The sequence below is a fragment of the Lacerta agilis genome, chromosome 1 (assembly GCF_009819535.1).
Source record: "Lacerta agilis isolate rLacAgi1 chromosome 1, rLacAgi1.pri, whole genome shotgun sequence".
NCBI lineage: Eukaryota > Metazoa > Chordata > Lepidosauria > Squamata > Lacertidae > Lacerta > Lacerta agilis.
Genome location: NC_046312.1, coordinates 21,394,546 through 21,407,316, shown reverse-complemented (window position 1 = coordinate 21,407,316; position 12,771 = coordinate 21,394,546). Strand labels below are relative to the sequence as shown.

At 42.3% G+C, this 12,771-nt stretch overlaps 1 protein-coding gene across 1 annotated transcript in view; it reads right to left on the bottom strand.

The window, feature by feature from the left end:
• The window catches only part of CATSPERB (cation channel sperm associated auxiliary subunit beta), a 52,086-nt gene that overhangs the window by 31,023 nt on the left and 8,292 nt on the right, over window positions 1-12,771 (bottom strand). Inside the window, exons 4-9 of the mRNA XM_033173453.1 lie at window positions 11,587-11,682; window positions 10,785-10,931; window positions 9,006-9,098; window positions 7,572-7,760; window positions 1,465-1,511; window positions 670-1,200 (exon numbers count right to left, since the gene is read on the bottom strand). Of these exons, the coding sequence (XP_033029344.1) occupies window positions 670-1,200; window positions 1,465-1,511; window positions 7,572-7,760; window positions 9,006-9,098; window positions 10,785-10,931; window positions 11,587-11,682 (1,103 nt within the window). The remainder of the gene's footprint in view (window positions 1-669; window positions 1,201-1,464; window positions 1,512-7,571; window positions 7,761-9,005; window positions 9,099-10,784; window positions 10,932-11,586; window positions 11,683-12,771) is intronic.

Genomic DNA, 12,771 nt, shown 5'->3' with positions numbered 1-12,771 from the left:
CAGGTCTGTCAGCTTGGTCCTGCGACCGTGGGTGCCCAGGGTCGTGGGTGCCATGCAGCGTGCTTGGCCCAGACACCAAAATTTGTGGGTGCCTGGCTCCTTCATGGGGAATTTTGTGGGAACTGGCACCTATGAGTCCCAGAAACAGGACCTTTGGGTAGCTGAATGCCCTCCTGCCTAAGAGGGAAGGATAGACTGGCCGAGAGCAATTAAAAAACAACAACACATTTTTACTGACCATAACAATCATGGAAATGAAAGGGAACAGAAGGCTCTATATTCTGCAGAAGGGCATTCAAAGACTACCTGTGAACTTAGGTGAACTGTGGAAGTTTATGTGTTAATTAGTTAATTAATATCCCACCACTCCTCCTGAAGGAACATAGTTTGGCAGTGGGGTGGGGAGGGAGTTGAGGCTATTGCAGGACAGTTTCAATATTGGTGGGTCAGCCAGAGAAAACGAGGAGAGGGGGCTTTCAATCAGTTGTCCCATCCATTGCTAATTGCCCCCATTCTAATTCAATAAAGTGCTTTCCCCAAACCCTTTGGCGCTTGCTGGAATTTGATGAAATCGCATCACAAAAAATGAGAATCCATTCTAAGCAAAAGCAGCAAATTGCCATTTGTTCAGAGTTATCAATTAAAACGGAGTCCTTAGGCACACTGTACCTGTTGAGATAACAAAGCAACACCAGTGTTCTGTTCATAATCAACGAGAAAAGAAACCACCCGTCTGGAAAAGTGCCCTTCACCTTTCATTTTGTGAGGCAAGCAGCTGTGCCATTTTTGAAATGTCTCATTGCTATAGAAACAAGTCGATTCCTGTTTTTTAAAAACAACAACAAATGGATGCAAGGTAATCGATTTAGAAATACATTGTTGTTTGAACTTAAAAGCTTTGTTAAAGAATCCATTGAGCTCTGAATATACTGGAGTAGATTGTGGGGAGGGGCAATGGTGTGTACCTGGCCTCCTAGCAGGAGAGCCACTGCCACTGACCAGGAGGTTGATAGAATTTTCTGCCAGAAACTGTTGTGGGACTTCAGTCTGGATCAGAAGCCTGTTCTGGATTGGGGCTCTGAAACTGCTTTTTTTGGACCCACAATACTGAACCAATGGCCCCTGGTGAATATAAGCAATGTGAGGACCCCAAACAGTGACTCCTCCAAAGACCTCATAAAGGTTGAAATGCTCCTTATGCTATCATGGACCCAAGCTAAGGGCTTTGTAAATAAATACAAGAACTTTGAACTTGGCCTAGTAGCATATGGCAGCCCGTTCCCTAAAAGCACAGATAGCTGCCACAAAAGCTTCCAGTAATAAATTTGCTCAACTGTCCTTTTGATTTCTGAACATTAATTTGCCAAGGTGGCTAGGAAGTCAAATTATGTACTGAACAGAATGCACCAAACCTCGACTATATGTCAGGAAATTTTCAAAAGGTTTTATCGTCATTTGCCTTACCTGGCTCAATGACTTATCTTTGTTGAATGACAGACCAACATAGTCCGCTGCAAGAAAAGCAGAAATATATTAGCTACAACTCAGTGCTTGCACTTCTAAAATACAGTTTACAAAAGGCATCAACCTAGTTTCATGTGAACATTTAAAAAGAACTCAGGGTGAAATTTTGAAATTATTTTTGTTACATGCCTTAAAATATATAAGGGTAAATGAGCAGAGAGGCATGCTCTCTGGCTTGAGCTGGTTTATTGCAGGCAAGCATTGCGAGAGTGCTCTTTGTCTCCACTTACACTGTGGAGTCTTACAGGGTGCTATTTTGTCCCCCATGCTATTCAACAGCTACATGAAGCCATTGGAAGCAGTCGTTAGGACATTAGATGATACAGCTATAGTTCTCCATAACATTGGAGAACCCATGGCTTCAAGTTACAAACAAAAAGGAGATTCCAATGAAAGACCTGACAGTAAGAGCTGTTTGACCGTGGGACAGACTCCCTTGGGAGGTTGTGGAATCTCCTTTCCTAGAGGTTGTTAAGCAGAGGTTGGATGGCCAACTGTCAAAGATGCTTTAGTTGAGATTCCTGCATTGCAGGGAATGAGACTCCTGGGATCCTTTCCAACTCTACAATTGTATAGATTCTGTGACTGAATCTAGACCTGGGACGAATGCCTGAATGCTGTGATGAGGGCAAATAAAGTGAGATTGAATTCTGGGAAAACAGAGGCCTCAGAGGCTTTGTAGGTAGGTGGGCTCCCATGTCCAGGAGATATATATTTAAAAACACAATATTAAAACAACTTACAATTGCAAAAATAAGGTGGGTCCTTGAAATTTACACCTCAATGGCTAGCATAAAGACAGGCCAATGTCTGTTCTGTATGGGGCTGCACTACCTCTGAAGGAGCAGGTGGGACTCCTGGATACCTTTGTGTCATTACAGGCCCAATTGACTTCTGTGGCTTGAAGTGCCTTTTACCAGCTTCATCTGGTAAGGTAGGAGCACCCTTACAGGGATAGCTTGGCCACTGCAGTCCATGCATTGGTAACTTCAAGACTGGACTACCCAGTGCTTCAGAAGCCTGACTGAATTCTGGTCTATTCAGTTTAAACTTATTTGTGATCATTTTGAAATGTTTATGGTATTTTATGATTGACTGTACTTGCACATTTGGTTGCACACAGCCTTGATATGAGGGGGCCTCCTATACATATTTCAACAAAATATATGATTGCCACCACATTAAAAGGCCATGTGAACATATACCAAGATCTTTATTTTTATTTTATTTTTAAAGTGGGGAGGAGGGGGACCTGTAGTGACATGCTTTAACATTACAGATTCTCCGTTTCTTGCTTCAAAACTGGGCTGGATCTGGACACATCAAGAAAACGTTTCAGGTAAGTGCATTGTAAATTTAAACAGAGGAATCCGATGGGGGGGGGATTCCACATCGCCATCTGATGTCACAGTGTTATATTGATATAGGTAAAGGTAAAGGGGCCCCTTTTGGCCAAACTGCGGGAGGCAGTGAAGGATAGGCATGCCTGGCGTGCTCTGGTCCATGGGGTCACGAAGAGTCGGACACGACTGAACAACAACAAAAAGGGACCCCTGAATGTTAGGTCCAGTCGTGGACGAGTCTGGGGTTGTGGTGCTTATCTCACTTTACTGGCCGAGGCAGCCAGTGTACAACCACTGGAGGTTGTACCATGACTAAGCCGCTTCTGCCAAACCAGAGCAGCACACAGAAACGCCATTTACCTTCCCGCCAGAGCAGCACCTATTTATCTACTTGCAGTTTGATGTGCTTTTGAACTGCTAGGTGGGCAGGAGCAGGGACCGAGCAACGGGAGCTCACCCCATAACGGGGATTCGAACCGCCGACCTTCTGATCAGCAAGCCCTAGGCTCAGTGGTTTAGACCACATCGCCACCTGCATATACAACACATATAAATCACTTTTTATTTACCAATCTACCTGAGCCCCCTGGTTTCCTTACTTTCGTATACTTCTTTGTTAGCTAGACACTGGAGGCCGTACCATATTTGAGCTTTAAGATAATCCTCCTGTGGGGGGGGGGGAAGAGAAGGAAATACTTAGCATGCCAAGTGAATTTACATAGTACAGCTGTTAAGATTCTGAAAGGGTCTGCGGAGTCACAGGTCGTCCTTTCTAACTATCACACATTGCCTATAAACCTCTGTGGAGCTGAGGAGGACAGTGGACAATACTGTCAAATGTCAGAGAACAGCCCCACTGTCTAGTTCCTAGTGGCAATGCCGGTGATATTAACAGTGGTGCTGGTGGCTGCTTATTCGGGGAGATGATCACCATGGCATTATCAATGGGGAGCAAAGAAAAGAAATGCTGTCAGGTTTGTGGGAGGGAAGAAAGATAAGATCTGGGTCTGGGAGAAAAAGGTAACAAAGGAAGGAAGCAATAGTGAGCAAAAGAAAACAATACACAGGCAATATGGAATATGTAGTAATCTACTGTTTCAAGGAAGCAAGGCTAATCCATGACTACTAGCATTCAACAATTCTTCTTGTTAGCATTTCAAAACAATTTCATAGATCACAATCAAAGCAAAAGTACAAGCATCAAAGATTACATGGCAGGATATCAGCAGGGTTATAAACAGTGTAAACCAGTGTAAACCACTGAAGAGAATTGATGGCCAAAAGTAGACAGAATTAAAGAGATGTCAGAAGCAGAGCAGGATGTAGTTGAGATCCCAGCTTCCCCAAGATCTCATTCCAGCTCCCAATGATAGTCATGACAAAAGAAAGGGTTTAAGTTAAAATGCTCCTACCAAATTAAACAAAATGCCTCCCAAAAACTACTACCCCACTGCCTCTTTCTGTTCTTCCCATGCAGCACAGAATTCTGATTTAACACATTGATGGCTGTTTATATAACCTTGCCAGGGAATTCACAGATCAAAGGCTAGCTATATAGCCTCAATGGGACCCAATTCCTTTTGTCCTCTGAAATTATAGCACACAAGTGGAAAATAGAAACTGGAAATATACAGCGCACTATCCTGTGTCTTGCTTTCAAAACTCACTGCTTTATTTATCACAGTGATTTATATACTGCTTAATTGCAATAGCCTCTAAGCAATTTATAATTGTTTTTGTGAGTTATAGCTGTGTTCTCTGTATTAATGGGAATGGGCCAAGAGGGATCCCTTCCCCCAACCCTCATTCAGCATGTTACTCCAGCAATCTCCAGGATGGGTCTGTGACTTGGACGAGAGTAAAAGGGGTTCAACTACACACACCCCTCAGCACTTCAAAGTTCACAGTTCCTAAGTGTACTGCTACTGTGTTAAAGCTTTATTATTATTATTATTATTATTATTATTATTATTATTTGTATACCACCCTACAAACTGCAGATCTCAGGGCAGTTCACAACATAAAATTTCAATAAAAAAAACACAGAGTACATAATAGAAATGAAAACAAAGACAACCCAATAATCCTCCTGTCTACAAGCCATGCAGTTGGTCAGCATGGGGGGTGGGGTTGGAGAAATGAAGTTCGGTGTCATCTGAGAAAATAAGAAGCAAGGTGTTGGCTATCAACTGATTCCTGATGCTCTGGGCAGCTAGGGAGTAACAAATAACATTCTGATGCATGTTTTTTGTATCTGCTTCTATAGTTGTGTTGCTAAGAGAGCTGGAGTGTAAGGTGTGACCTCCCATTTTGTGCCTTTGGCATGACAGTTGCTATCTGGGTATGCAAAATGTGAGAGCTGCCTTAATTCCGTATTTCTCCCTGGCAGGCCTTAAGTCCTCCCTCTGTTTTCTACCTCAGCGTGGTTCCCGGTGAAGGAATAACTTGTCCCATTGTGGTCCTTCCCCCACACTGTCAAAAAGTTCCTTCCTGAGGCGCTGTTTGCTCAGACCCTGACATCTGTGGATCCTCCGTCCAACATCTTCTTCCAAGGGAAGCCATAAAGCCACCCAAGCTAGCCAACCTTTCTTCCCTGTGAGTTTTGCTGCCAATTGTGTTGTCGCTAGAAGACTACGTTTGTTGGGCTCTGTGTGTGCGCCTGCAAGCTTCTGTCTTCTATGTGTCGTCGAGGTGGGTGAGGGCATGGAAGCAACATGGCTGACTTGCAGGTGTCAGTTGCACAACATACAGAGATTGCATTGTGTTGGTGCTGGGGTGTGTGTGTGTGTATTGCTATGTTTTCTCTGGTTCAGAGTGCTGCCATTTTCATTTGAACTTGCAGCTGGAAATGCATAGGATTCTGACAACATATATGATGTCAATACTAAGCCAATGTTAGCATTCTGCCAGTGTACCAGGGCCACTGGATTTCATCGTTAGGATCCATATACTACGTGATTTATGATCCTTGGCACACTTATTTCTAAATGGCTAACAAAATGAATGCCAGAAAGAGTTTCAGTAAACATTATTCGTGAGACGTTAAAAAAAACACCACTGAGAACAACAAACACAACATTTAGCAATTTCTCACCATTTCAAAGCCACATAAGGTTGGTTTGCTGAACTGAAATAAAACACAATAAGACCAAATTGTAAGAATCATCACTTTCTCTCCCACACTTTTCACAAGCAATTTCACAGTGTATTACTTTACATATTCATTTACCACTTATACTCAATATTATTAACATAATCAGTAAAAAGAAACAAATTTTATAATCATGCATTTGTCTCAGCATTGAGACTTTAACCAAGAACCACAACTTACGTTAGGAGTTCAGCTGCTGGAATAATAAAGAAAATGAGGAACATGTCTCAGATGTAAAGTGCATTGTAGAAACAGCCACACTTATTTCTGGATTTCTGGCCTCAAATATTAGCTTCATTCATTGTTTTGAGTGTCATTAGAAGTTTGCCTCCAATAACAGCCTGCAGCAACCTAGCCAGAGCATGTAATTTTCCTGTGAGATAACAGGAAATAACCAATAGCTACAAACCAACAGCTGAAATCAAGTACCATACCCATCACTAAAAAGAATTCAACAATTGTGCCAGCAAAACTCTCTGGTGAGCGGCTTTCAAAGACAAGGGGCTTCAACATAACCCACCTCACTTCTAAAGGTAGCACTCCTGAAGCAGGGCCTCATAGGTTGAATTTAATATAAGAGGTATCTATTAATTGCAGCAAAGCTACTGTTGGTGCAAAGAAAAAATAGGTATACAAAGAGAAGTCCTGGATACCAAGATCCAAGTTTGGGGCAAGTACTCTTTATTGAATGGGAAGTGGGTGGCGCTGTGGGTTAAACCACAGAGCCTAAGGCTTGCCGATCAGAAGGTCAGCGGTTTGAATCCCCACGACGGGGTGAGCTCCTGTTGCTCGGTCCCTGCTCCTGCCAACCTAATAGTTCGAAAGTACGTCAAAGTGCAAGTAGATAAATAGGTACCGCTCCGGCGGGAAGGTAAATGGCGTTTTTGTGCACTGCTCTCTTTATTGAGAGACCCCCCAGGAGATATTTAAAATAAAATCAAAATATGCAGCAAAAGGGAATCATGGGAATATGAAAATAATTTTTAATATTTTTTATTATTTATACCCCACCCATCTGGCTAGGTCGCTCCAGGTTTTAGACCCTTAAATTTTGCCCTTTCAAGTTCCTTCCAAAGTTTCCCACTTCCCCTACCATAGAAAGAGACCACACGTTTGGTAAGGTTAAAATGGTTCACATATGAATTCTCTTCAAAGGTCTGGTTCATATGTTTTTCCACACATCAATCAAAAATGTTGCACAGGCAGTAAAACTTGGTTTAGTTCCAAAGTGGTGAAAGTTTCTAAATTATTGATATAGGAACACAAGAATGCCTTGTCAAAGACATGCAGCTAAGCTGGAGCAACCAGCTGAGCTGGGGAGAGAATGAAGACTTGATTTTCAGTACACAGATTAACAACGCAATCCTAGATGTGCCTACCCAGATATAGTTCTCACCATGTTCAATGGGACTTACTTGCAGGCAAATGTGTATAGTAGGGTTATAGTCCTAGGCTGAATGAGATTTCCTTCTGAGCAGACATGTATGGCATTGAACTGTTAATAGATTTCAGACAGAGATCTTCCAAACTTAGTTTTTTTGCAGTATCCTTACCAGTGGTTTTTAAAACATTAGATGATTGGGGGAAGGGGACACAGGGGTATTTAGAAGTACACATATGTACCTGCAACAGCTGTCCAGTTTTAATGCGCAGATCATTACTGATAAATAATCCTAGTGAGGTGAGGAGTACAAGACGAGTATTTGTTACAGTGAGATCCACAAGCGCAAGTCCAAAACAATCTTCAGGAGAGAAAAGGCACTGTGAGTAACCTGAGTTGCATCTCTCAGACTTCCATCATTACTTGTTATAGACATGGCAAATTACAACCCATATTGAGAGACCCAGATCTGTTGGGCAATCCATGCAACTGATATGCATTTGAAGAAGGTCTAGATCTCTGTGGTTTTTGGAGAGGGCGGAGTGATGAAATCTGCTCTTTCGAACCCTGCTCCTTTATAAAAAAATGTATATAGCAAAGGCAAGTTCAAGGGGCAGCAAGAATAGAGGCCGACTCTTCCGACCTCTCTCGCTACAAGAGATTGGCCACTCACTCCCGATATTACCCTCCTATATTTCTCTGTTAAAGATTGGGATGTCCTATTCCATAAAATAATTTTAGTATTTATACCCTGCCCATCTGATTTTGTTGCCCTAGCCACTCTGGGTGGCTTCCAACATATATAAAAAATAATAAAACATTAATCATTTAAAAAACCACCTTCCCCATACAGGGCTGACTTCAGATGCCTAGGGGGGTCAGATAACTCCATACCCTCCAGTATTTCTCCGATGAAAATAGGGATGTCCTAAGAAAAAGTGGGGCATTCTCAGATCAAATCGGAAACTGGGACAGCTTCTATAAATCTGGGACTGCCTCTGGAAAATAGGGACACTTGGAGAGTCTGTGCTCCAGAGTAAACAAACCACAGCTGAAAGCACCAGTAGCCCAACATGCCAGATTCAAGAAGGAAGCAACAGAACTGCTGGCAACAGTCAAAAGCCCTAAACAGGCTGAGAATCTGACCCGCCAATCCCACGCCAGGGAGAGAAGACCCTAAATGCTGAGGGATGAGGGTTCCATCTCCAAGAAGCTGAAATTTGAGACCTAAGGAGGCAGAGATTCTTTCTTATCATTGTCCAAAGAAAAGGGCTGAGGAAGGGCTCTCAAGATCCTAGTGTTTTGAACTGGACATCACACTACAACCTTCACTTTGAGACCTACAATTACTATATTGGTCTGAATATAGGCCACACTTCCCCCCAACATCTGCCTTACATAAAACCTGAGTGCAGTTTATAATGACACTCTTATAAGTAGAGAAGCTATGATTTGAGAGATCTCATTTTAGGGGTGTAGTCTATATTCGGACCAACTCTGTACATTCTATGAAAGTGTTATGTGTCCTAAGGCCTTGGGGTAAGACAGGCTAAAAACAAAAAGGAAATACATATGGGTTAATTAAACGATTGAAAATAAGAATTACCGTTTTCCAAGATGGCACAAATGGTAGCAGACAGGTTATACCATACCACATCCCCATCCATAAATCCACTGTCAGTCAATCCTAAAATTACTCCTACAAATACAAAAGAAAACTATGCATTACACAAAAAGTGAATCACAGTATAAAACCAGGCTACCAGCATTTATTACACTGTTATAAAGCTTCATAATCCCCAGAAATTTCAGCAGTGTAGCTGGTTTGGTTCTCATTCCATGAAGAGATGACTGGAGGTTTCTCTGTGCTATTTGAGTTTATTTCCAAATATATGCTGTGCCTAGGTAGAAGCACAACTTATCACCCCAACAGCAGCAAAATCCAGAAATAAGCGCCCCTGTATCTACAGATGCAGTTACAGACCTTAAAAACTCAGCTCAAACCTATTTGCACACACTGAAAGAAAGCATGTCTGCCTGCTTTACTAGTACCACATATCTAAGTTAATAAGCATAAGCAGGTGGTTCAGTATGGGGTGGGGTGGGGGACAGTTGCAAACATATCCCTGAGGTATCCCTATGGCTATTGTAGTATACGCTGCAGTGTAGTGGTTGTGTCCTGTCCTCTCCTTCCCACCTGAGATAGTTGGGGCGGCAGGTGGGGGGTTTGGACAGCAAGCAAATAATTCAAATTAATTGATTTATTGGGGGGGATGCAATTGCAAAAAGTCCATACCTACCAATTATTCCCTCTATTCTGAGTGCATAGCCAAAACAACACCAAAGTCTTTTTCATTGCTGTGAGAGGGAATTGTCTGTGAAAGTTGCATCAGGCCCTCTGAGAGCAACAGAATTTCCTCAGTCCTGACCTTGGTTTTCTTTGGATACTGTTTTCTAAACACTTCGGGATTAACCCCCTCTTTCCCTTGTGTCAGCTACCTGTATGTTTGACTAAACGAAGTTCTTCTGGTTAGTCTTCTGACCAACTTATGCAGCTATCAAGCCTGCAATAACCCAATTAGTTCATTTAAAAGGTCAATATTATTACTGTTCTTCAAAGTTTTATAAGACTAACAGGGTATCTGAACACGAGATGTCATTATTCTGTGGAGGTTTTGCTGCTAGGTCGCACCTGAAATCAGGCTTTCTCACTGGGGGGAGGGAACGCTGTTACCAGTGTCTGTGGTCTCCTTCTGAACCTCGTGGTCTGCTTTTTTGGAGACCACTCCAACACCACAGCAAATCCTTCTAGGTTCTGGAAGCCCTCCTGAACCTTCTGAGGGGTCGTGAAGCCTTACAACCCCCGTTTCACCCCTTTGGTGAGTGCACGTCTCCCAGAGCCCAAGAAACGCGTGTCCAGAGTCGATCCGTGGCAAAGCAGAAGCCTGTTTGTGTTATGTATGTGAATTCTAAAGTGGACTCATGATTTGATCTATCCAGATTGAATCAGGCAAGTCCTCTTTAGAAGCAATGTTTCTACCATCACCCCTACTGACCTGAAATAACAGACCTAGAATTGTAGAGTTGGAATACAATGTTCCCCAAGGGGACACATTTGCACAGGGAGCCAGTATTTCACAGGTAACAGGTTAGTTGCAGTACACTCACGTTCAGTAGAACTGTAATAAATGCATTCACAAGTAAAACCAACCGCATTTAATGAGACTTACTCCTAAAAAAGTATAGGATTAAGCCCTAGTCAACCCAATGGGACTTACTTTTGAATAAACAAGTATACTTATTTTAAAAGGTTACATGCCACTTTACCCAGTTGGAAAACGAAGCTGGTGGATCAGCTAATTATGTAAAAATGCAAGACACTTACCTATTTTTCTACTTTTATAGATCGGACCAATTACTGCTACATCACTTGCACAAGGTGTTTTTGCTATTTTGATATCGGCTACTTCAGACAATGTATCATTAAAATTCACATCTTCACCAAGGGACCAATACCACTGAAGAAGAGGATCTGCAAGAGAGCACTAATGTTGAAGAAAGCAAAAATTCTTTCTGCTTTTTACTTAAAAAGAAAATACAGTTGAGTGAAGGCAATATGTGACTACCTCTGATATTTGCGGGGACACCCTTAGATGTGAGTACGGAATGTTATCAATCTGGTCCAGGGTTGGGGTGGGGGATGGGAATGGGGCTGCCATCACTGTGGGGGAAGATAGTGGGAAATACAGAAGTGGGTGATCGTATATAGAAGAGATGAGATTGTCTAAGTCTGCTGGAAATTGAAGAGTACTAGGAGTACTAGGAGCTGTTCGTAGTAGAACACACACACACACACACACACACACACACACAGGATACTCTCTTTTTTCATGATGGCAGCCATTGGAAATCCTGCCAGTATTATATTTTGTTTTGATTGACATATTCTATGTGTTGCAGTTTTATAATTCATTTATTTTGTATTCATATGTATCAGTGTTGTTTACTGCTTTGGAGCCTTTGGGCAAAAAAGTGGTATATAAATAAAACGTTCCATATCATATGAATAAATTCAGAAAACTTTATACTTCCATGCTATATGTCCATGCTAATTTCCACCGTGCTAATTTCCAAGAGACCATAATTACTTGCAAAACCGCAAACACTCCATATGAGCTATGACGTACCTCGTACAATATCCAACAAGGTTCCCGTAGTAGTGAACATATTTAAACCATGATGCATATTAAATTTTACAAGCCATTCCTCAATTGGAGCAACATCTGTTTCAGCGGCATGTACAAGAAAGAGACAGATTAGTCATATAAGTATTATATTACACAAGTATTATGGGTGATATCCAACGTCAAGCAAACAGGCCTCAGCTCGCACAACATGGTTTCCTTTTCTCCTCCCTCTTGCAATCCCCATGACCAAACCCTCTGGAGCAAATTTCTGGGGTCCACAGGGGGCAAAGACTCGTTGCACAAGTGGAAACCCATTCCACTTGCAGATAGACACCAGTGGATATTGCTGTATGCTTACGTCAATATTACAGTGTGGTGTAGTGGTGTAGTGGTTAAGAGTGGTAGACTCGTAATCTGGGGAACCGGGTTCGCGTCTCCGCTCCTCCACATGCAGCTGCTGGGTGACCTTGGGCTAGTCACACTTCTCTGAAGTCTCTCAGCCCCACTCACCTCACAGAGTGTTTGTTGTGGGGGAGGAAGGGAAAGGAGAATGTTAGCCGCTTTGAGACTCCTTAGGGTAGTGAAAAGCGGGATATCAAATCCAAACTCTTCTTCTTCTTCTTCTTCTACTCGGCTATGAGTGATCACCAAAGATGATGATGCCTACATGCTCTTCTCAAATGTTCTCTAAGATGGTGGACTGCTCTTCAATTGAATTCTTAGTAATGAACATTCCTGCATATTTTTTCTAACCAATTTATTTTTCTATTTTTTTTCTATTCAAACTTATAACACACCCTTCACCAAATAGAGTGAGATACAAATGTATCATAGTCAAAATAAGTGCAATATACATTATCCCGAAACTAGCTTTCTCTCCACTGAAGTTGGTACACTACTTATGCATCATTTGTGTGACATTTTTCTTTTGAAATGAAAATATGGCACCACCTTAAAGGTAAAGGTACCCCTGACCGTTAGGTCCAGTCGCAGACGACTTTGGGGTTGAGCGCTCATCTCGCTCTATAGGCCAAGGGAGCCGGCGTTTGTCCGCAGACAGCTTCCAGGTCATGTGGCCAGCATGACTTAGCCGCTTCTGGTGAACCAGAGCAGCGCATGGAAACGCTGTTTACCTTCCCGCCGGAGCGGTACCTATTTATCTACTTGCACTTTGACATGCTTTCG